Source organism: Myxine glutinosa, chromosome 3 (assembly GCF_964187855.1).
Source record: "Myxine glutinosa chromosome 3, kmMyxGlut1.1, whole genome shotgun sequence".
NCBI lineage: Eukaryota > Metazoa > Chordata > Myxini > Myxiniformes > Myxinidae > Myxine > Myxine glutinosa.
Window position 1 is genome coordinate 45333493 of NC_136263.1, and position 25828 is coordinate 45359320.

General features: G+C 44.2%; 1 protein-coding gene across 1 annotated transcript; it reads right to left on the bottom strand.

The window, feature by feature from the left end:
* Positions 1-2567: 2567 nt before the first annotated feature.
* On the bottom strand, positions 2568-4418 carry LOC144891300 (uncharacterized). Its single transcript, XM_078773979.1, has 2 exons — positions 3882-4418; positions 2568-3783 (listed from the first exon to the last, which is right to left on the bottom strand). Exons 1-2 carry the CDS (start codon positions 4105-4107, stop codon positions 2888-2890), a joined length of 1122 nt encoding a protein of 373 aa, XP_078630105.1. The 5' UTR covers positions 4108-4418; the 3' UTR covers positions 2568-2887.
* Positions 4419-25828: the final 21410 nt, after the last annotated feature.

Sequence of the window (25828 nt, forward strand, 5' to 3'; positions counted from 1 at the left end):
GGACGCTTATGTCTGCACAAAGTCAGGGGCTCAGCACAAGAACATTAGTTGCCAACTCTCTGGGCTGGTGCTGGATAAGGACCGGCCATATATTGGAGCGTCTGCGGATGGGATTGTGACATGTGATTGCTTCCAACCGAGGGTGCTTGAAATAAAATGCCCTTACAAACACAGAGATGTCTCTACGCTTAAGGCCGCAAGAAATGATCAACAGTTCTGTCTGGATGTTGATGGTGTCATGTATGCAGTGCAAATGTTCACCCCAAAACTAAGTCGGTGGTACCTATACAACCCACGATGCGTGTTGATGGTAAGATACTGTTTCGAATTCTCGTCCAAGCAGAGCTGTAGATAGGTGGATTTGAGATCGAGTTTCGTAAAAGTCTTGCCTGCCGTGAGACGAGCATAGAGGTCTTCGATCCTCGGGATTGGATATTTATCCAATGAAGAACACCTGTTCACGGTCATTTTATAATCTCCACATATGCGGATGGACTGGTCCGATGTTATGACCGGAACGATGGGCGCCGCCCATTCGGCATACTGGATTTGCTCGATGATCCCCAGATTTTCAAGATGATCCAGTTCCTTGTCAATCCGCTCACGCAGGGCGAAAGGGACTGGGCGAGCCCTGCAAAATAGAGGATTGGCATCCCGGTCAACCCTGAGTTTATCCGTATGTCCTTTCAAGGTTCCAAGCTCATCCTTGAAGACATCCGGGTACGTATCCAGCACATTTTTGAGTGTGTATGCTGCGGTAGGAGAAACGTTGGCTGCCCGGAGTTGATGAATGCTTTCCCACTTCAGTCGAATTATGCTCAACTAGTTCCTGCCGAGTAAGGAAGGGCCCCTTCCAGGAATGACAATCAGGGGTAGGTGAAACTCACGGTTATTGTAGCCCACCGTGACATCACATGTACCGCAGGGAACAATCTTCTCACTTGTATAGGTGGAGAGTCCATAGGTAGTAGGTTTCAGATGGGGTCGGTCAGCATCACTCCACAGGTTTGTGAAAACAGCATGGCTGATGAGCGAGACGGCCACACCAGTGTCGACCTCCATTTGCAATGGTCGATTGTTGACGACAACATTGGCAAGAAGAGGGTCCCGCCTATGGTGAGAATCAATATGAAGCAGGTCATACGATTCTGAGTTGTCGGAAACAGAGCTCACCTGGTCAAGCTCGGGTTCCTCCGAACCGATAAACTGATGAATCTTGTCAGCAGCTTTTCCTTTTCCCGATTTGCGAGTGATGCAAGCTGGAGCAATATGGCCAGTTTTCGAACAGAAATGGCAGGTGGAATCTTTGAACCGACACGTCTCCGGAGGGTGCTTTCCATTGCACCGAAAACAGTTGTTGTGGGTTTGAGACTGCACTGGCTTCTGACGAGGAGCCTTGTTCCAACGTTGTGGCTGAACATGATCCAACCGATTCACAGCAGGGCTGGTACCAGATGAGCGAGTGGCACCGATGCTTGTAGCGTTGCGTTCAGCACTTTCCATGGAAATGGTGGTGTCTCTGGCATTTTGGAACGTCAGTCTTCTCTCAGCAAGCAGGCGTCTACGAGTGCGGTCATCGGACATGCCAACCACCAGCAAATCACGAAGCATGTCATCGATCGTGTCCCCAAACTCACACAGATGTGACAGTTTTTTGAGGTGTGCAATGAAGTCTGCGATCGACTGACCTTGCTGCTGTCTGCACATGTAAAAATTAAACCGACACAGGATGACTGAAGGAGATGGGTTGCAATGTTCCTTCAAAGCGGCCTTGAGCTCTGCATACGTGAGCTCCTGGATTGTCCGAGGCCGAATCAGGTTTTTAACGAGTGTGAACGTCTCACCTCCGCAAACGGACAGGAAGACGGCCTTCATCCGGCCTTCGGTCGCAATGCCGTTCGCCTCGAAGTAGAAAGACAACCGCTCAGAATACGTGTCAAAATCCCCCTCATGAGGGTCGAATTCATCGATATGGCCGAAAGATGTCATGGTCTAGATGTTTATCCTCGTCGCCATGTAAAGTATCTCGACAAACTGCGATCAATTGTCGTACGCGTTTATTCACTCTGCCGATCAAGGCCCGATTCACAGCAGCGCCATCCGAGCTCTGGCGTAGGGATACAAGCCGGTCCCGGTGTAGGGATACAACGGTGAACATTTGCACTGCATACATGACAGATGGCACTCTCAAAGAGTCCCATCCTTATTACACACAGGTGCAACTCCAGATGTTAGTCAATGAATTGCAAGTTGCAGATTTGTGCGTTTTCACAAGCAAGTCATTACATGTTGTGGAAAATATTCCTTTCAATGCACTGTATGTGAATTCTGTTGTGGAAAAATGCCAATCATTCTTTTTGTGTGAACTGCTTCCTGAATGCCTAACACGGAGCTTGGAAGAGAAGGAAGATTAGAACGAGGCAATTCAAAGCACAGAGGAACAGCTATATTGCATTTGATTATTGTGCATGTACATGTTTACCAGTTTTGTATTTATTAAAGTTCCGTTTGTCGATCTCAAGTTTGTCATATGAGCTTCCGTGCAATAACAAAGCAACATATTTTGTTCAATATAAAATCTTTTTTTATTTTAAAAAAAACACCAAAAAGGTTCACTGATACGCAAGTGAATACAAGGTCATGCAACAAAGCAAACAGTCTGTCACTGAAATTAAAAACATACCATTCATAGATGAATACAATTTTGTACAAACATGAGAAGAGGCTGAATAATCTTGTTTTGTGACCAGTCAACAAATAACAGCGTGATATCTGACTAATCTGGGCATCTATCTGACTAATCTGGGGTGCAAATTGGTTATCGCTGCTGCTATCATAACCATGTTATCAATGTGTGGCACAAGAGACAGGGGTACAATATTTGCAATTAGTTTAAATTTTTCAACCTCTCCATCATGCGTTCGATGTGTATCCTCACTCCAGCCAACCTACGAGACATTTCCACCTTCATTGTGAGCTGCTTTTTGCCCCTGGTAAAACTTGGAATGGCTAGACGAGCACCTCTTATTGCCAGTTCTTCTTCGATAAGAAAACCTCTGTCAGCTAAGACTTGGTCGTCATATTCAATTAGATCCAAAAACCCTGACATTTGAGTTATCATTTTGCCTGACACCCTCCCTCCAAATGCTTTCGATATAAATGATACACCCCCAGCTGGATTTATGCCAACTAATATTTTCAGAGTATTGTGATGTTTGTAGTTTGACCAAGTATGTGCCCGCATTGTCAGATTACGAGCCCTCTCACAAAAGATCTCGGTACAATCGATTATCACTCTACATTTCGAATATGATGGTTTAAATACAGAGGGGAGTGTCCGAATAACATCATCCTTTTCAGGCAATCTGACTAGGAAGCATAACTTTTGGGCTATTTCTGGCAACCCATCATTCATCAATTTGGACACCAACGAAGTAGATACATTAAACCTAAAAGCCAAATCTTGACTGAGTAGACCAAGTCTAAGTTTCATCAATATCATGAGAAAAATGCATGGTTGTGACAAGACTTTGGACGTGGGTAGCACAGGTGCACAAAGAGCAAGAGCCCACGAAAATACTCCAAAATTTGGGAACCCTGTGAAAACATTTGTTTTGAACTCCGAATTGCCAGTGACAAGAAATTGTTCATTGAATTGTGCTTGTTGCAGTTTAAGCTTCAGTTCTCTGTTTTCCTCTTGGAGCCTCTCAAGTTCCTTGTATAGCATTTTGTTCTCCTTCTGAAGCTCATCACATCGGTCAGGTTCTTTCTGCTGGTCATCACCTGATTGTACAAACAACAAATGGAACGTGTGAAAATATTCAAATATTATTAATCAGATGGGGTTGCTGACACTCAAGGTTGATGATAATTGTACGAACCGTCCACATTTATTTCTTCAATTGGAGGACTGGTCTCTTCACAAGGGGCAGCTGGAATACTCATGGATAGTTCCAGGAGGATCTCAGCACCTTGCAACTGATCTGTTCTTGTTCTCTCCCTCTCTTCTTCCACCTTGTTTTTTGTTTCAGCACGCTGCTTAGTACGTAAGTGCCTTTTTTTCTTCTTCACTGAACGCTCCAGCTCTCCATTCTCCATGTACCCCATCAACAAATTCGGAACGAAATCTGGGTCATTGGAGATGTCGTTGGGTTTACCTGAAAGCCAACGAAGCTCTGTTAGAAAACTAAACAAACAAAACAAACCAAAATGACATGCAACTTCTTTTCTTCCTAAAATCAACACAAAGTTAATAACAAAAAAAACTGTAAATTTCACAAACCTGACAAGAAATGTGTACTACAAACACGAGTGTGCGCTGTTGGGTCCCATTGTTTTCTCCGAATGGCATTTATCCAAGCCGATCGTTTGGGTTCTTTCTCTGGAATTCTATAGAAACTTATTCCCGAGTTCTTTTCAAATCTAGTTGTGCAATTAACAACACAGCAGCTCTCAGGCATTGTCCTTGAAATGGTGTCACGTCAATGATCGTAAAACTTTACCACTTAGAGACGGACAGCATGGTTGGTGTTTTGCCAACCAAAACAAAGAGCGCGGTCACGTGATCGGGTACGTGACGTCACGGTAAACATCGATATATATATATATATATCTGTGCAGCATCTGTCCTGTGTTGTGTTGTGTTGTGTTGTGTTGTCCTGTGTTGTGTTGTGTTGTGTTGTGTTGTGTTGTCCTGTGTTGTGTTGTCACTGAACTACTTTCTCAAACTTTTGTGAAATCGTACCAAACTTCTGGTATGTACATATCTCTCCCGTCGGTCTGTCCTAAGGGTATTTTCTTGAAAAATTTTCCTTTTTTTTTTTTTTTTTTGGAATTCTTTTGGGAATTTTTTTTTTTTCAACTTCAATTGTTTATAAAATATGATATCACGTATATTACAAATACATTTGTGCAAAATAATTGTTGAATTATGATTGGTTTAAACCATGACAAAACGGCAACTCGGGTACAGTCATTTATCTATATATCTACACATCTGGGCAGTGTCTGTGTTCTCACTTAACGACTCCCTCAAACTTTTGTTTCCGTAGTTGTGAAGTGTTTTTAATGACGTTGTGGTGGTTTTGAATCACGTGGTGGTGAGGTATTTTGAATTATGTGGTGGTGAGTTGTTTTTAAATGACGTGGTAGTGAGGTGTTTTTAAATCACATGGTGGTGAGGTGTTTTTAAATCACATGGTGGTGACGTCTTTTGAATTAATTGGTGGTGAGGTATTTATAATTATGTGGTGGTGAGGTGTTTTTATTATGTGGTGGTGAGGTGTTTAGAATTAGTTGGTGATGAGGTGTTTTGAATTATGTGGTGGTGAGGTGTTTAGAATTAGTTGGTGGTGAGGTGTTTTTAATTATGTGGTGGTGAGGTGTTTAGAATTAGTTGGTGATGAGGTGTTTTGAATTATGTGGTGGTGAGGTGTTTAGAATTAGTTGGTGGTGAGGTGTTTTTAATTATGTGGTGGTGAGGTGTTTAGAATTAGTTGGTGATGAGGTGTTTTGAATTATGTGGTGGTGAGGTGTTTTGAATTACTTGGTGGTGAGGTGTTTTTAAATGACGTGGTGGTGAGGAGTTTTTAATTTCGTGGCTGTGAGGTATTTTTATTACGTGTTTTATGGCTGTGAGGTGTTTATATTACGTGTTTTATGGCTGTGAGGTGTTTTTATTACGTGTTTTATGGCTGTGAGGTGTTTTTAATTTCGTGGTGGTGAGGTGTTTTTATTACGTGTTTTATGGCTGTGAGGTGTTTTTATTACGTGTTTTATGGCTGTGAGGTGTTTTTATTTTCGTGGTAGTGAGGTGTTTTTATTACGTGTTTTATGGCTGAGGTGTTTTTTTACGTGTTTTATGGCTGTGAGGTGTTTTTAATTTCGTTGTGGTGAGGTGTTTTTATTACGTGTTTTATGGCTGTGAGGTGTTTTTATTACGTGCTTGATGGCTGTGAGGTGTTTTCAATTTCGTGGTGGTGAGGTGTTTTTAATTTCGTGGTGGTGAGGTGTTTTTATTATGTGTTTTATGGTGGTGAGGTGTTTTGAATTACTTGGTGGTGAGGTATTTTGAATTACGTGGTGGTGAGGTGTTTTGAATTACGTGGTGGTGAGGTATTTTGAATTACGTGGTGGTGAGGTATTTTGAATTACGTGGTGGTGAGGTGTTTTTATTACGTGTTTTATGGTGGTGAGGTGTTTTGAATTACTTGGTGGTGAGGTATTTTGAATTACTTGGTGGTGAGGTATTTTGAATTACTTGGTGGTGAGGTATTTTGAATTACGTGGTGGTGAGGTGTTTTGAATTACATGGTGGTGCGGTGTTTTGAATTACTTGGTGGTGAGGTGTTTTGAATTACGTGGTGGTGAGGTGTAATCGTCCCAAACTTCCAGTCTGCACCTATCCCTCCCCTATGTATGTGCTGAGGGGTTCTTTCTTGAAAAAAAACATTCAACCTAAATCTTCAACCTAAATTGCCTATAAAAATGTAATATCACAAACACAACAAATACATTTGTGCAAAATAATTGTTTGTATTGGTGCAGTCATTATCCTCAGCTAAAATAAGCCCGTTCCTCAGTAATGACGCCCGGTGAGGCGAGCGTAGCGAGCCGAGCCAAGCTAGTATATATATATACTGTATATATATATATATATATATATATATATATATATATATATATACTAGCGGGGTCACCCGTGGGAATCCCACGGGCATGGATGTGTGTGACATTTCGACATATTGAGTTATATGCTGCACATTCATTTTTACAAAATGGTTACTGGCAAGTCATCAGATCCAGAAATGGTGTGATGAACACAATTTATTTATTTCACATAATATGTGACCCCTCACTCCTCTCCACCTGACACTCTCCTGTCTCCACCTGACACTCTCCTGTCTCCACCTGACACTCTCCTCTCTCCACCTAGCACTCCTCTCCTCTCCAAACCCTCACATCCCTCTCCTTTCCAATCCCTCACCTCTCCAATCCCTCACACTCCTCTCCTCTCCAATCCTTCACACGCCTCTCCAATCGCGCCTCACACTCCTCTCCAATCGCGCCTCACACTCCTCTCCAATCGTGCCTCACACTCCTCTCCAATCGTGCCTCACACTCCCCTCCAATCACTCCTCTCCAATCGTGCCTCACACTCCTCTCCAATCACGCCTCACACTCCTCTCCAATCGTGCCTCACACTCCTCTCCAATCGCGCCTCACACTCCTCTCCAATCGTGCCTCACACTCCTCTCCAATCGCGCCTCACACTCCTCTCCAATCGCGCCTCACTCGCCTCTCCAATCGGCTTTCCCCGTCTCGTTTCTCTCCTTTTTCTCCCGTCTCGTTCTTTTTCTTGCTCCAAATCGGCCCGTCGGAATCGGAAATCGGCCCGTCTCGCCCGTTGGCCCGTCGGAATCGGAAATCGGCCCGTCTTGCTTTTGTGCTTGTGCGTAAATAAATTGTGTTCATGACACCATTTCTGGTGTTGGGCTAGCGGCTAGGGTGCCGGCTTAGGATCCTGGGTTCGAATCTCGGTCGATCGCCGAATTAATGCCAGGGGGGTTGACTCAGCCTGTCATCCTTCCGAGGTCGGCTAATTGAGTACCAGTTCACTGGTAATTCCCTGTTTGTCGTTGAAGGCGGCAAAAAGGGTTGGCGTCAGGAAGGGCATCCGGCCGTAAAACATTGCTTCAAAAAGGGGACAAAAAAACAACAACTACCACGGTCCCCGAAAAGGCCAACCCCCGCTTTGCGGGGAAAAATGGCCTCTAAACGGTGGTTTTTACACCATTTCTGGATCTGATGACTTGCCAGTAACCATTTTGTAAAAATGAATGTGCAGCATCTAACTCAATATGTCGAAATGTCACACACATCCATGCCCGTGGGATTCCCACGGGTGACCCCGCAAGTTTGCATTGACGTTCGTCGATGGACTCGTTCGCCCGTCTCATTCGTTTTCTTGCTGCATCCTGTTCAAGTCTGCGTTCTTCATCGATCGTCTCATGCATTTTGGAAATAGAAGTTTCCACGCAGCGCATGAATTGTCACGATCCTCAAGAGGAATTTGTCTCGTAATCATCAAATGATAAATGGCAAGTAAATTATATTGTGGAAAATTAAAGATTTCAAATAAACCTATTTAAAGTGTATTCGCACATAACTAATTTTAAAAAACGAAGAAATATCTCTCGGTAATTTCCTGAAACATATTTTACTTCCGGCTAATAATGTTGAATTAAATAAAAACGAAGAAATATATGTCGGCATCATTGTTGACGTTTTTGTGACGACTGTCATCAAACGAAAAAGTAATATATCTTAACGGAAAAGCAAAAGCGAATTTTTAATATATATGTCGTTGTTTAATATACACGTTGCCGTCGGTGTCATGTTGGGCGGTGTATGATACACCATGACGCGATTTTAAAAAATATATCTGCATTTTCCCGCGTGTGTGGAATGTTCTCAATTATTGCTGACACCGACTCTAAAACCATCGATAAAAATGAAATCATATGGTGAGTTAGATTGGAGATAAAGGCGTGAGAGAGACTCAATGGCCTTGAAGTTACAGGCATTTGAGAATTCATTTCGTTCTATAAACGGCAACTTTCATCGGATTTTCTTCTCGTTTTTTTTCAACCGAGTCTAAAACTATGTTAGCGACTGTGAAAAATGAAATGATATATCGAATTTAAAATAGATATCGACACATTGCCGTCGGTGTCATGTTGGGCGGTGTATGATACACCATGACGCGATTTTAAAAAATATATCTCTGCATTTTCCCGCGTGTGTGGAATGTTTGTGGAAAATTAAAGATTTCAAATAAACCTATTTAAAGTGTATGCGCACATAACTAATAAAAAAAACGAAGAAATATCTCTCGGTAATTTCCTGAAACATATTTTACTTCCGGCTAATATGTTGAATGAAATAAAAACGAAGAAATATATGTCGGCATCATTGTTGACGTTTTTGTGACGACTATCATCAAACGAAATAGTAATATATCATAACGGAAAAGCAAAAGCGAATTTTAAATATATATCGACACATTGCCGGCGGTGTCATGTTGGGCGGTGTATGATACACCATGACGCGATTTTAAAAAATATATCTCTGCATTTTCCCGCGTGTGTGGATTGTTCTCAATTATTGCTGACACCGAGTCTAAAAGTAAAACCATCGATAAAAATGAAATCATATGGTGAGTTAGATTGGAGATAAAGGCGTGAGAGAGACTCAATGGCCTTGAAGTTACAGGCCTTTGAGAATTCATTTCGTTCTATAAACGGCAACTTTCATCGGATTTTCTTCCCGTTTTTTTTCAACCGAGTCTAAAACTATGTTAGCGACTGTGAAAAATGAAATGATTTATCGAATTTGATTTGAAATAAAACTGGGGGAGAGCAAGACACCACGGGCCTACAAAACAGGACTCAAAGCTATGCGAGTTAATAAAATGGTGGATATTTGTTTATAGCCACTCCCAGAATGGGTGGAGCTATGGGTGGAGCTACTCTGCAAACCGAGTAAGCCACACCCCGGACAGACACCCAACAGATAGACAGACAGACAGACAGACAGAATCATCTACGGCTATTATAATATAGATATATATATATATATATATATATATATATATATATATATATATATATATATATATATATTGTTGCGGATATGAGGATTGTATTTTTTTTATTGTGTGCTTTATTATTATTATTGCTCGATTCTGGCCCCTCCTGCCTCCAGTGTGTATAAAGGTCAAAAGGGCGTCCCGGTAGTTAATTCCATAAAGCATCCATTGAAGGACACTATAATACCCTTGTTCAGTAGCTTATATCCTTATTATGTGCTTTAGGGTAAGGCCTTGTCTTCCATTAAAATGACACTCCATTGCACCAAGTGAAATAGATAGATTCCCTTCATTCCCATTCCCAAAAACCTCCATTTCCCCTTTCGTCATGGCCAAGCCTCAATTTGGCAAATACATCCCTTCCAAAGCCGCCATTGAACATGTGCTCGGGTTGGGGAAGAAAGGCGTGCCCGCCCGTCGTCATCAAGGGCGGAGCCAGAGGGTCGCGCGACAAACCATGGCCGAGGTGAGCACACCGATGGGCGTGTCCTGAAGGCCGGCGGCTTAATCGCCGGAGGCGTTATAAAAGCGCGCGCGCAAGAGTGACCAGGGCGGAGTTGCAAGGAGGTCAGAGAAGAAAGCTGTGTAGAGAGGTCCATGACAAAGAGAGGTCCATGACAAAGAGAGGTCCATGACAAAGAGAGGTCCATGACAAAGAGAGGTCCGTGACAAGAGTGGCGGTTGCATCCACAGCAGCTTGAGCCACCGATACTGCATCCACAGCAGCTTGAGCCACCGAAACTGCAGCCACAGCAGCGTGGGGCCTGGACGGCAGTTTGGAGCAGGGCCGTGAAGGAACGGCAGCTGCCCAACGCGCCGATCGTGCTGCAGGACCCGTTGGACCTCCCTATCCCGCCAGCCATCCACCTGCCATTCCTATCATCATTCCCCATGTAAGTGTGTTCGTAGTCTGTCTTTTGTCTTGTCCCTGGGAAGAAGTTAAGCCTGTTAGATAAGCTAGTATTTTCACTGTGTCTCTAAAATCTTCTGTATATTATTTTTTATCTTTCCTTCTCCTTGGTTACTTTGAGCCTGTAAATAGTAATAAATAGTAATCGTATTTCAAACCTTTTTTGCTTTCGTCTTCCTCTTCTTCACATCCGTGTCGTCTTTGTCTTTTCCCTCATTGAATAGCTGTGGCGTGATACGGCCAACGTTTGGGTGAATCGGGTGAATCGGGGAAACTGTTCGGCCGCGGTGCCTCCGCTCGGCAAACATTACATCCTTAAACGCGGACCGTAACAATATATATATATCTATATATATATATATATATATTGTTGCGGATCTCCTCGTCGGCCTTCTCCCCTTACCAAGCGGGGGGGGGTGGGGGGGGGTTAGTCCCCTTGTCGTTTACTAGCCGGCAGGATCCGGAGCTATGACGTTCCTTCCGGACGGCGTTAGGTAGGGTCGTAAGCCGTATTCTTATTACCTAATTACTAAAGCCGCCCAGGAAGCAAGGAAATAACTTATGCCCGAATCACGGATATCAGTGGAAATGCCGAGCGGATAGCGATCCGCGATCCGAGCCGTTATCAAGGACTAAACCCGATTCAAGCGGTTGTAATCGTGCCACGTTTACCCAATTGAGAAATCACTAAAACGGTCGAACCAAGAGGAAAAGGAATAACACAGGATTTATTACACTTTCTACAATGCAGAAGAAGAAGAACAGAATACACAGGGCAGCCTTAATAACAGTCTTAACTTATCCCTGGACACGGGCCCGCTTCACACTCAGTCACACTCTCAAACTCACTCACACGGGACTGCAGATGGTCAGGGCGATGGTCCAAGGAATGGCGTCCACAGCTCGCTCCGGTCCCCGACTCACCACGCGAAGAAGATGGTAGACGGCAGGCAAGCTCTCCACGTGTCGTTTGTGCGGATCGGATGATTATATGGGGGGATCGGTAAGCTGGGCGATTACGCTGGCGTGGCCGCGTATGTCATAGATGAACCGGGCTTTATATGGGCTCCCAGTATATTCAATGGAAAAGCACCTTACACAATGCGCTCTCCCAGCAAGTCCAAAGCCAAATCCTCAACGAGTCCTTTCACACAGCGCGCTCTCCCAACAGTCCTCAACAATGCAGCGATTGGTACCAGTCCTTTGCGCTCTCCCAACGAGTCCTTTGCGCTCTCCCAACGAGTCCTCTCACAGAGCGAATCGTGCCAGTCCTCTCTCATAACTGCGGTGGGGGCTTTTTGCGTGGGCTTTTATAGGCACGCCCAGCGAACTCTCTGGAACATCTAGCCGCACCCTTACCACGCCCTATCAGGCCATGTGGCCTCAGCCCTGATTGGCTGGTGGCCCTTACCGTCCCCGCCTCTGACGTGCTCCTTGACCTCAACGCCTCTCCACCCCCCTTTTCGGGCCTACCTCGTGTCCCTTGACTTATGAACCAAACCACAGTGGTGGAGGAAATGGATTGCCGAACGAGGTAGATTTTGGAGGGTTTTTTTTTTTGTTGTTGTTGTATACTGAATCGAGGCTCGTGAAAGAGCTAACATTTACTTCACAAACAAATCAACCAGACAAACAAAATATATAAAAAGAGGGAGCGGAAGACAAGATGGGGAGAGATGGGGAAGCACACATACACAACATTTGAGAGCGGGGAGATGTGTGGAAGGGAGAGGGCTTGGGGGGAGGAGGCGTGGGAAGGGGGGGGGAGGGGGAAGTCTAAAACACAAGGACACCAAGGACTTCCAGGACAGAAGTTGGTATTTCAAAAAAGTGGAATTGGGGTGAAATTAGCGGGTGTAGAAAAGATCAAGGTTTTGGATGGGGGAAGATAAGAGATGGTGGTGAACAGCTGTTTTAAAGACCTGGAGGGTGGAGTGGGATTGAAGAGAGTGAGGGAGTTTGTTCCAGAGGCGGGAGAAAAGAGGAATGAAGGAGTGAAGGTGAGCAGAGAGTCTTGATTTCCCGCAAAATGGAAGGGGCCTACTCTTATTTGTTTTACACAACGCAGGTGATTTACTAGGGAAATGGCCTTATTCTAAACACATACTAAGACATAACTAATGTTCTACATGGGCCTATGTGTTGCTTGTGGACTAACTATGGGGTGCAACCTTTAACCTTTAATGATGTTATATTTACACTTCTCAAAACCGTAACAATATATATATATATATATATATATATATATATATATATATATATATATATATATATATATATATATATATATATATATATATATATATGTATATATATATATATATGTACATATATATATATATATATACAGACTTGGCATTTAATATGAAATATATATTTTTTTCTTGACGGGTTTACTTTCTTAACTCAGTATATCAATCTGGTGAGTTTCTTTTACACTTTGGTGATTTATTTGTTTAAAGAACCATGTCACTGATTGTCTGTCGCAGCAAGAAGTCAACAACAGGATTATATATCACAGGTGGCATGGCAAAATGTACGGACAGGTGCATTTGATGATTGGCTTCACAGTCGGGTATACAAGGGTTGTTGCGTTCTGTATTAGTGGAAAACAACTGCTGCACATCTCCAAAAGTTATTGCCGCTTCCTCTGGAGATGGTCCGTCAACTGGACAATGCTGTATGTCATGGAGTGGTGGCTTTACGAAATTACGGCATGAAACAGCGTGCTATTACTCGGCAGTATGGCATCACTCAAGGTCAGGTGTCAAAGATCCTGAAACGAAATGCTCAGAGGGGTGTCCCTACTCCAATACCGAGGCCAGGACGTCCCCCCAGAACCACAAGGAGGGATGATCGCCAGCTGCACCGGTTAGTCCGCAATGGCCGTACCAAGTCAGCTAATCGGCTTAGGGCTGAGTGGCAGCAACTGACAAATGTGCCTGTATCCAGAAGGCTAGTCAACCAACGACTGGTTCAAACAGGCTATCAGGCCAGGCGTCCCCTGAGAAAGCCACGCCTGACCAGACAACACCGCTAGCACCGATTGCAGTGGGCCAGAGAGCACCGTCAATGGCAGCCAGGACACTGGAATCACGTGATCTACAGTGACGAGTCTAGATTTCTGGTCTATCGTCAAGATGGCCGCGTCCGAGTGCGCAGAAAAGTGCATGAAGCCTACAACAAAGATTGTATAGTGCCAAGAGTCCAAGCTGGAGGTGGTGGGATGACCGTTTGTGCATCTTTTCATGCAGGGGGCAAAACTGACCTGGTTGTTCTGAATGGAAACCTGAACCAGTTCAAGTACAGGGCCATTCTGGAAGAAACATTGCTTCAATTTGCTCTTGCAGCCTTTCGAGGAAACTTTGTCTTCCAAGATGACAATGCACGGCCTCATCGTGCTCGCATGATCCAACACTTTCTTGCTGACCGTGGTGTAGAGCATATGGAGTGGCCTGCCATGTCCCCGGATATGAATCCGATAGAGAACTTGTGGGCAGAATTAACGCGTCAAATCGACCACTTGGACCAGCAGCCGACCTCTGTGCGTGAATTGCAGCAGGCTATTGTCACTGCATGGCAAGCGATTCCTGTCCAAACCTTGGCAAATCTCGTTAACAGCATGCCTCAACGTGTACCTGCTCTCCTGAATGCTCGTGGGGGTTACACGAAGTACTGAACTGTAATTTTACTGTCCGTAATCCCAGTCGTAATTTAACTTTTGTTTTTGTTAAAAAAAAATTGGGCTAATGTGCAAAATAAAGAGATACTTCTGGAAAACGTACAGAAGTTTAACACAGTACTGTCCATGAATTGAGTTCGATATCAGTTTACATAACTTTCAAGGATCAATTTATTTGTTTCAAAATGTCAAATGTGGTTTTTGTTTCTTTTAAAGGTCACATTAACAAAATCGAGAATAATTTCACCATAATTCCAATGAATTTTTCGTTCTAAGACATCTTGAAAAGTAAGTTCACCCCTACAAAAAAAATATTCCATATTAAATGCCAAGTCTGTTTATATATATATATATATATATATATATATATATATATATATATATATATATATATATATATATATATATATATATATATATATTGTATATATATATATATATACATATTGTTATGAATTTGGGTAGAGGAATATCTAGAGCCAGATAGATCTGAATAGGTAACATGCTTCGACTGTCGCGATAGGGAATCTACCTTGTAATAAGTTCTGTGTTTTTAGGCGGTTTGTCAGGATAAGTGTATACCTGTGAACATACAAGGATGTTTGTGTGTTAAATAGTTGTAGGGATTAATATAAGACCCCTGTGTGTTTGACGTGTCACCAAACCTGTGTCCCTTATGGCAATGCATATTCATATAAACACTTAGATAGGTCCTTAGTGCGCAACAGTAATTAAATTCCCTCCCCTTACAATGACCGACAGGAAAGACAAGCAGGCAGCAGTCGCACAGTACGCTACCATGGGCGACCAAGCATCACGAACCATCGGTTGAGGCGCGAACCTTGAGCCAATCGGCACGGAGGGTGTCAATCCGGTCCTTAGAAGGAGGTTGTTCATTGGAGGAAACAGGGCTGGTAGTGGCAGAAGGTTCGAGAGACCACAAAGAATCGAGGCTCTGATTGGTAACGCGCCAGAACTGACGTGACACGCCAGGTTTTAAAAAGGGCTCGCTGGCGTGCTTCGCTGTCTTGGGGCTGCTCTTCTCTTCTTCGCTCTTCATTCTGAGTTCGAGCTCATGTTGGAGATCGACCCTTGGTGCTTGTGCTATCTGCGCTGGGATTGGAGATCGCGATCTTCGTGGTGCTTGGAGCGGGTGCTCGGAGCTTGGAGCGGTTCTTGTGCTTGGTGCAACGAGCGAGGTTTGCAGATGCAGCGAGGCACTCGGTGAAGCCTGACGGCGCGAACAGGCAAGCATCGAGGCCTGCTTCCCGCCGACCGGAGCCACGGTCAGATGACTGCGCTCGAACCCGGACGACATACTGCAGACTACTGACAGATAAGGCAGCACCCCACAGAACATTACACAACGTTTTATTTTTATTAATTCATTTCCCCTGTGCTGTATCTGAAGTGTGAGTGGGGACGTCCTGATTAGGACATTTTATTACCGGCGCGTATTTTCCTGTCCCGCAATTCTTTGTAAATAAACCCTTGTATTATTTTATTGTCTATTCCAAATCCCGTGTTCGTTTGAGTTAATCACTTTCCAGGTTGAAGACGCTGGCGCGCGTGAGCCGGGAGGTAAGCGCCTCCGCTTCTTCCTCTTCCCTCCTTTCTCTCGTGCTTTTATAGCCGAATCCGTATTTGGTCGTTGCCTCCATTAAAGCCATTCGGTCCTCCGCGAGCCCTGGTGTTAACCTGAAGGGTTTCGCGCGGCAATATACAGTACATATACATACATATATACATACATACTGCTGCGTCCCGAGCTAGTTAAGACCAGCCTGGGACGGATGAGCTGAAGCAGCCTTAACTCCCAAAGTGACCTGATTATGGCAGTTATTGCGCGCGCGAGATGGGAAGAGACACGAAGACTTATTCTGACAAAACACACAGGTTCATAACGAAATCCACAAAATCAAAACATGACAAATACAATGCACTGATGTTTTGAAAGCAAATAAGGCGTGGAATGAAAATGTTGGAAATAAAACTGAGGTAAATAAATTCATAACTGAGGTACCTCACAGACGGACTCACAAAACATGAACGGGGGAAAATAAGAAAATGAGAATTCTCTTTGGCTCGAAATTAGCTGTGGCCCGAAATGGGCCCTTTTGAGAGGTTGGCGGCTGGTGGTGTCTTGCGTCACATGCGCGGAAGGAAAAGCAAAATGGGAGCAGCGCCACGCTTGAAGGCGCTACAATGTGAGGTGAGTCACAAAGACAGCCTCCTTTTGCCCCCACTGTCTGGGGAAGCACACGCAGCCTCCAACCCACTTGTGAGTCCACAGTAAACGAATCCCCCTCACAACTGCCATTGTAAAAACTCTCCTCAAAGAGCACCAAAATCAACCAAATACACAATGGCAAGCATCCTGCTCAAGCTGCCTTCACTGACGTCACACAGCTGTGTCACTCCGGGGGCGTGGCCACCTGCCTTCTCCACGCCCCTTGCATTAGGTAACCCCTCCTCTCCTGGGCAGGTCCTTTTTCTATATATCATGTCCATATGACGGGCTTAGCTTGGCTGGGATTGTTATAATTGGCCGGCCGTACTGTAAAAACGTTCGGAATGACGACAGAGGGTATCACGCACAGGGGAAATTAGCCTTAAACACTATTACTAATTAACACGTCATCATGCCTCGCATGATGAACATTTAAACAACCTTAAGCTACATTTTCCCTGCTTATGTGCATCGAAATGTTCCAACACATCACACGGTCCATACTATTTCCTATACAATTAACAATTATACCTTTCCTACTTTATTCTCTTACCTACCCCCATAAACGTAACAATACACACACACACACACACACACACACACACACACACACACACTTGTGGTTTTGCAATAAAGAACACCCCCCTAGTTAATTACACGACAACACCGACAACACCGAGAAACAACTCGCCTGCATTAATCAGTTATTTCTTATTAAATGTAAAATTTAGCTCCCTTCTCATTTGTCAAAGTTAAAGCAAATATGCATTGAGTTTAGGCAGGATTCAAACCTTGGTATGGTTGAAGAACAAAGACGTTGTTCATGTGCAGGTAGGCGTGGCTAAAAGCACAGTTCACGTGATCAACCGTGACTGTGGTAGGCGTGGCTAAAATAACTGCCCACATCACCAGCAGGTAACCAATGAGAGGGTGTGGACACATCACCAGCAAGCAGCCAATGAGAGTTCTTGGACATGTAGGCAACCAATGAGAGATCGTGGACGCGTAGGCAACCAATGAGAGATTGTGGACACATAAGCAACTAATCAGGTCGTGGACACTTCACTGGCAAACTACCAGTATTGCTTTGGCCAATGGGAGCCTGTGGAACATTCTTGGGAGCTTTTCCACCCGATATAAAACCCATGTCCATCACACTTATCACACTTATCACACCTATCTCTCTCTCTCTCTCTCTCTCTCTCTCTCTCTCTCTCTCTCTCTCTCTCTCTCTCTCTCTCTCTCTCTCTCTCTCTCTCTCTCTCTCTCTCTCTCTCTCTCTCTCTCTCTGTCTCTGTCTCTGTCTCTGTCTCTGTCTCTGTCTCTGTCTCTGTCTCTCTCTCTCTCTCTCTCTCTCTCTCTCTCTCTCCCCGTTCGTGTGTTGGGCGTGGCGTCATGGCGGCTGTGAGCAACTGCTCTGTGGTGTAGCGAGTTCTTTGTGAGTTTTCCTCCTCCCCTGCCCCCCCCTCCCTCTCCTTTCCATCCTGTGTACTTTGGCATTTTGTTTTTCATCCTTCCTATACCTTTGTCTTCAAGAGAGAGAGGTTTGAGAGCGGACCCATTTTGAGTGCGGCCTACCGGCTTCGACGACGCTTTGTAAGCCTTTTTGTGCTTATACTGCACGTTTATTATTTATTCTAGTTTGATTTATTTCGTTTTGGTACCTACTTGTCCGGTTCGGACAAGTGGGGGGGGGGTGTTAATTCGCTGGGATGGCGAATGCACGCTCTCGGTTAGAGGCGTTCGACAACTTAACAAGGAAGCATGCATTTGTGTGTGTTCCACCCGAAGGAACTTCCACTGAGGACATTGTTTTGTCGGTGGGGAAAATAATCGGTTGTGAAAATGTACGAGCAGCGTCGAGAATGAATCAAAAAGTTGTTGTATTTGTGTCCGATGAAAAATTCGTTCACGATGTTGTAAGTGCGGGTTTAACCACAGAGACAGGTCTCTTTGTCTTGGCGTCGCCTATGGACACTCCGTCGATGAGGGTCGTCATATCTAACGTACCCCCATTTATAACCTGCAACCAGCTGATGTCCGTTTTGTCCCGATACGGAACAGCTGTGTCAAAAATCACAATGATTCCGCTCCGGTCTCAGGATGAACGTGTTAAACACGTGATGAGCTTCAGACGGCAGGTGTATATGGTGCTTCCGGATCGAGGCGATGACACGGGGTTAAACATCACGTTCAAGGTAAAGGTGAACAACCATGAGTATCAGATGTATGCGTCATCGGCCTCATTAACATGTTTTCAGTGCGGAGCTTTTGGCCATGTGAAAAGGTTTTGTCCGAAGGTATCGTGTGTAAGGTGTGGTGAAGCAGGTCATAGTGACGCTGATTGTAAAAGAAATAACACCCCGGTCTCTAACGTGCGAAACAACGTAAACCGAAATACCCGAACGGTTCCTAGCGACGCTCCCTCGCACTCGAGGAGTAGGGATAATACTCCTGTTCGTCTTAGTGTAAACGACAACACCGCTGATTCGGTAAATAATGAAATAACCCCAGATAACCCACCTGTGGTGGCAGATGCTACGTGCAGTGAGGAGATGGAAGAAAATCCCATTGTGGTGACAAAGAAACGAAGAGCACCTGGTGCTTGTAACTCCAACATTACTTTGAAAAAGGTAGTGTTGGATAAAGACAGTGTGGGTGCAGACGCCCTGGAACGTCTTTCTCAGGTGTCCACAAGCTGTGTTGACACCAGGGAGAAGGAACATGAATTAATTAATTCTGAAACATTATCGGGCAGCACCGAAAACCTGGGAGAAAAAGTAGATGGTGAGACTAAAGATGATGGTGAGCCCATTAGTGAGCCGCCACCTTCACTACCTGCTGAGACCGAGCGGATTGGGAATGTCTCAGCCCCAAGCTCCTCTTTACCCCTGCAAGATCTAAATCATGACACTGGTTCGTCAACTGAGCCAGTGAACATCTCCCTGCAGGAGGGTGAAGCCGAGATTTCAGCTCCTGCTGAATGTCCCGGGTACCAGAGTGAGGATGACTCTACCATAGAACATTCCAGCAAATCTTCGGACTTGGCTGGAATCAAAATGGTGACTGTGCAGACTGATATATGTGACCCGGGTGGAGCTGTTTCTGATTTGTCAGATTCAGAGGATGAAGTTGAGATGACTGAGTTGTCTCAATCTTCATCTGATCAGTCATCCATAGCCCCTCAACTCGTTATTTCTTTTCTGAATGACACCTACCGACACCGAAATGTGATTGTAAAAGATCATTTTCCTGATTTAATTTCATTCATCCAGACTGCAAAGGACATAATTAGGAGGCCGGATGAATTTCATTTAACAAGGTCGCTGTTTCATCGGCTTAGAAAGGCTGTTACAAAAGCAGGGAGCGAGATTTCCCAGCAACCGCTCACGCCTTTTGATAATCCATGAAAAAAATCACCTTTGGAACCTTAAATATGAATGGCGGAGGTGCAAGCCAAAACCGCCAGGTTCAGGTGAAAAGTTTATTTGAGCGCAAGAAAATTGATGTGCTCTTACTCCAGGAAACCCATATAATTCAAAATGGGGAGTACGACTGGTGTCGCCTCTTTAAAGGACAATGCTTTTTTAGTAACATGTCTTCTTCTTCTGCTGGTGTAGCCTTTTTACTCAGACCAGGCCTGGTACCTGAGTCATGCCTCTTCCAGGAGGTGATTAAAGGCCGGTTTATTTCATTGGAACTGGTCATTAATAATTTTCGGTTTACACTATTCAACGTTTATGCACCAAGTGAGAGTGTGGAACGAAGAGCTTTCTTTTCATCTTTAATTCGACACATGCAGTCGATAGATCTCAATAATTGTATTTGCATGGGGGGTGACTTTAATTGCACCTTTAAACCCAGTATAGACCGAAATACAGCAGAACCTCATCCCGAAGGTAGTACTGATTTGTTAAATTATTTTTCGGCAGTGGGTGTGCTAGATGCATGGAGACTGCATTACCCCAACAAATCTGAGTATACTTGGGGACGATGTGCCAATGGGAGAATGACCTTCGCTAGACTTGACCGTTGGTACATAAACTCACAGTTCAGGAATGCGGTTATCTCTCCAAATCATTTTCCATCTTTGTTTTCTGATCATCATTTAGTTACCATGGGCCTCTTTTTCCCTCAACCCTTACGCAAAAGTGCATACTGGAAATTCAATACCAGTCTTCTCGAAGATGCTTTGTTTAAAGACGCCTTCCGTGCTTTTTGGGTCATCCAACTTTCAAGAAAGCCCTCTTTCTCTTCTTTAGCATTATGGTGGGATAATACAAAAGCTCAGATTAGAGTGTTTTGTCAGCAGTTTGTTTCAAATGGAACTGACATAAAAAATATAACAATGGCTTGTTTAGAAGCTGATATTATACGGTTAGAGTGTAAACTGGCTAAAGATAATATCAGAAGAGACCACAGGTTATTGGTTGAAAAGAAGGCTCAACTGAGAGAGCTGATTCAGGAGAAAGCAGCAGGCCTGTTAATTAGATTAAGAATAAACAATTTAAAGGTATCAGACACCCCGAGTAAATCTTTTTTCCAAATGGATTTTGTCAATAAGTCACCCAAAACCCTTTTCTCTGTACAAGACTTTAGGGGAAACATGGTTGCCAACCCTGGAGATGTAAGGTTGTGCATTAGAGAGTTTTTTTCAAAAGTCTATGCAAAACAAAATGTTTGTGAGCAAACCATGGAATTTTTAACTTCTCACCTTTCATCCCTAACTGAGCCTCAGTGCCTGGGCCTGGATTCAACAATTACTTTGCCTGAGCTAACGCAGGCCCTAAGTGAAATGGACTCGGGGAAAGCTCCTGGGATTGATGGCCTACCGGCAGAATTTTTCTTGGCTTTTTGGGACCTTTTGGGCCCTGAATTATTGAATGTCCTGGAATCATCCTTGGTGCTTGGAGAACTCCCACTAAGCTTCAGAAGAGCAGTGGTGTCGCTGATTCCAAAGACTGGGGATCTACGACAGATAAAGAATTGGCGGCCGGTCTCGTTATTATGTACGGACTATAAAATATTGTCAAAAGTGTTGGCCAGTCGGTTGAAGACGGTAATCGGTGATCTAGTCCACCATGATCAGAGTTACTGCATCCCAAACAGATCTATTTATGATAATATTTTTTTGATTAGAGACTTAATGGAATGTGATTGCTTGGAAAAAGATTTTGGGATAATATTCCTGGATTTGGAAAGGGCTTTTGACAGTGTGGATCATGTTTTTTTGTATCGGGTGCTAGAAGCATGTGGCTTTGGTGTCAATTTTAGGGCCTACGTGACTTTGTTGTACAACAATATATTTAGTTTATTTAAAATAAATAACGAACTCAGCTCTCCGGTACAGGTTCAAAGAGGGGTGAGACAAGGATGCCCGGTTTCTGGGTTATTATTTTCCTTGGTAATGGAATCACTCCTAATTTTATTTAGGAAAAATATTTCAGGAGTGACTGTATCCCCTGGGAGTCCTTCAGTAGTTGTATCGGCTTATGCAGATGATGTCTGTGTGGTTGTTAAGAAGGAGAGTGATATCCCAGCACTTGTTGAATGTTTAAATCTTTTTTGCCTCGCTTCTTCTTTGAAGTGTAACTGGGACAAGAGTAAGGCCTTATGGATTCCCTGTCTCAAGAACATTCCACCTGGAAGAGTGCTGGTACCACCTGTGCATCTACCAACAAAGTTAAAATGGGTGGAAGACGGAGTCAAATACCTTGGGGTTTTCCTGGGATCTCCACATTACGTCCTCAAAAATTGGGACGGGATTGTTGAGCATGTCAAAAAAAGACTGGGACTGTGGAAACGAGCTCTGCCCCACCTTTCCTACAAAGGCAGGGTTCTAGTGGTGAATAATTTGGTGGCTTCTTCCCTGTGGCATAGGTTTATCTGCCTTCAGCCGCCAGAGGCACTACTAAAGGCAGTGCAGAGGCTACTCGTGGATTTTTTTTGGAGTGGTCACCATTGGTTACTACCAAATGTCATATGTAGCCCCTTGTCTGAAGGTGGCCAGGGACTGATCGACATAAAAAGTCGTATCATGGCTTTTCGGCTGTGTACCATACAGCAGTTGCTGTACAAGGAACGACTGCCAAGCCGACTTCTGGCCTATCACGTGCTGCGAAAAGCAAGCGGGCTCGGATATGGCCTTGAACTTTTCTTAGTCCAACTCCAACATGTCGACACATCTCATCTACCATCATTCTATCAGAGCCTTCTGAATGCCTGGCAAAGCCTTTCGACTAGTCGCCAGCAAGAAACCTATGCGACAAGCATGTTTGTGGAAGAACCCCTTTTTTACAACCTACTGTTTCCTGCAATTCCAAGAAGCCGAGACTTTTATCAACACTTTATTACAGCGGGCATAATCAAAGTGTTGGACCTCCGCCATGATTCTGGTTGGGGGTGGAAGTCGGTGCAAGAGATAGCCGATATGACTGGAATATGGTCAAACAGAATAATCGGAGGAATACTAAAGGGAATAGTAAAGAAAAGCTTCCAACTTGGACTAAGATGGACCCAGGAAGTTTTGGTGACATCCAATGACTGGCATTTTCCTGGTTTATTGGTACAGCCTAGTCACGGAGACTTGCCCCCAATTAGTGATGGACAAAACATTTTTCAGAAATGCAGTAGTAAAGACCTGTATCGGTTATGCACTGCAGTTCTGCTTGGGAACTCACCGTTAAATGGAGTGGCCAGGTGGAAAGGGCTAATGCCGGAAGGACTCCCATCTGAGCCTGCATGGGAATCAGTATACAGTAAGCTGGTAAGCAAAAGGACAGGTGATCTCCAGTGGCGAATGATACACTGGATCATTCCATCTAATAAATTAGTGAGTCATTTCGCGCCCATATCTACGTGTTGCCCGTTCTGTGTTTACACAGAGGATGTGTTCCATGCATACGTTGATTGTGCAAGGCTTGTGCCTTTATTTCAATGGCTGAACTACATGGCTGGAAAAATGAAGATCACTTTTTCTCTGCGATCATTTATTTTTGGTTTCAATGATATGAAAGAACATGTACATATGTTGTTTTTGTTTTTAGTGGCCACGGCGAAAATGGCAATTTATTTATCGAGGAAGGAAAAACTGAAAGGAAAGCCGATTGGGCAATGTGATGTCTTGTTCTTTTTTAATGCCTTGATATCTGCAAGACTCAAACTTGAATTTTGTGATTCTGGAAGAAAGAAATGTATTGATGAGTTTATGAACATCTGGTGTTTTGATGGGATCTGCATGGTGCAGGAGAATGAATTATTGATATATTTGTAGGTTTGTTGGGATTGAATCAGTGTGTGGTCGGTTTTTCTGTTGTTGTTTTTCTTTTCTAGTTCATTGGACTGTTTGATTTCCTGTCATTATCTCTTTTTCTTTTCTGTATTTTTGATTATTGTGCCTGTATTGAATAGTATCTTCACCGACTGGCTTGTATTTTTATATTTTTGTAATAAAAAGTCTCTCTCTCTCTCTCTCTCTCTCTCTCTCTCTCTCTCTCGCCCCCTGCTGGTCGTTGGTGAGTCGTGCGTGGGTGTGGCAATCATGGCTGCTGTGTGTGAGGAGCTGTGAGTACTGTGTTGTGTTGTTGCCTTTCCCATCCCCCTTTTCACTCCCTCTGTGTCTTTGTACGTGTTTGTGAAGTTTTCCCCGTGTTTTCCTTCTTCGTTGAGACAAGAGAGAGAAAGAGGGCGCGCACGGTGAGTTTGGTGCGAGTCCTAAAGAACCTTGTGTTCTTCGGGCCTGTGCTCTGCTTGTCGTGTTTTCATTATCGTCGTTTATCGGCTCCCTTATTCTATTTCTTTTCATTTTACCTTCGCCTGCAGGCTTTGCTTGCGATAGGTTCTATTTTGTTTTGCTTTTTTCAAATCTTTCCTTAGTTTTGGTTCATTTATCGCTATGGCAAACAGTCGTTTGCAGAACAGCATTTACGAGTCACTTACTCGTAAAAATGGGGTAATAGTTAGTCCACCCGACGGGGTTCGGGTCGATGACGTCGTGATGGGCTTGGGTGAACTCGTTGGTTTTGAAAATGTGTTAGCAGCTTCAAAGATGAACCAACGAGTTGTTGTTTTTCTTTCCGAGGAGCGCTATGTCGCTCAGGCGGTTGAAACTGGTTTGTCCTTACCGCCAGATATTTTCGTTAACGTTAGTATGTTGGACTCACCCGCGGTGAAAATCACTTTATCTAATCTACCACCTTTTGTTAAAACCGAACAGATTTTGTCCGTTTTAACACAGTTTGGCACCGTGGTGTCAAAAATCTCCATGATTCCCTTCCGTTTGCGTTCGGATTCTACAATCCGCCATATCATGTCCTTCCGGCGGCACTGTTACATGGTGTTAAAAAACAATGCTCAATCGCTCAATGCCTCAGCTACGTTGGTCGTTGAAAATCGAAATTATCGAATGTACATCGCAACAGAGACAATGACGTGTTTCACGTGTGGTGCCTTCGGACATTTAAAAGGTGCTTGTCCGAAGTGTGTATCCGGTGGCACATCTAGACAGTCAGGAACAAATGCCGATCCTAGTGGCACATCTAGACGGACAGAACCAAATGTCGATCTTCGCAATGATAATGGCGCGTCTGGGACGGCAGATCAGCCTTCACATTCGAGCGCGGAAATCGATAATTCACCGGCTGATGACGCGGGTTTTACTACCGTGTCCTCCAGGAGGAGTTATAAAAGAGGAAGCGGTAATGAGGACATACAGGCGAGCGTTTCGAAAAAGATAGCGCCGTCGAATGAACGTAATGTTTCTCTTTTAGAAACAGAAGCTCCTGCAGCTGGTCTTCTGCTGCAGAATAGGTTCAGTGTGTTTGCTGAAATGGAAGAAGACGCTTCCGTTCATTCCTCTCATGAACAAGGACCAAGCGCAATGCCCCAAGATGTTGTGGTAACCACCCCGGTTACTGAAACCAAAGTCAAGAACCACAAACCTGCTCTCGTCCCGCGCCCTGCTGACGATGAAGTGTCTGAGGTAATGGAGGCAGAAGAAGTAGCAGCTCCAGAAGGAGAGTGCAAAGCCTCTGATATAAAAACGCTAATCCCTGTTACGGTTTTTAAAACTCCCGCTGTGGAAACAGCTGCACCTTTAGTAGAAGACGATATTCCCGTTATGAGAGCATCGGTTTCGGTGTGTGGGGGAAAAAATGAAGCCCTTTCGGATTACGACTCAGATGGGGCCTCGTCGCTTGCCTCTAGTGCTAGTAGCGAGGTCTGGAATGACCCAGCAATAGCCAAGGAACTGGAGGGTGATGATGATTTATCACCCACGGAAATTCTAAAGTTTCTTCAGGACACCTTTCGAAAGAAAAAGGTTAAAATTACAACCTTCTTCCCGAACCTGTCTGGCTT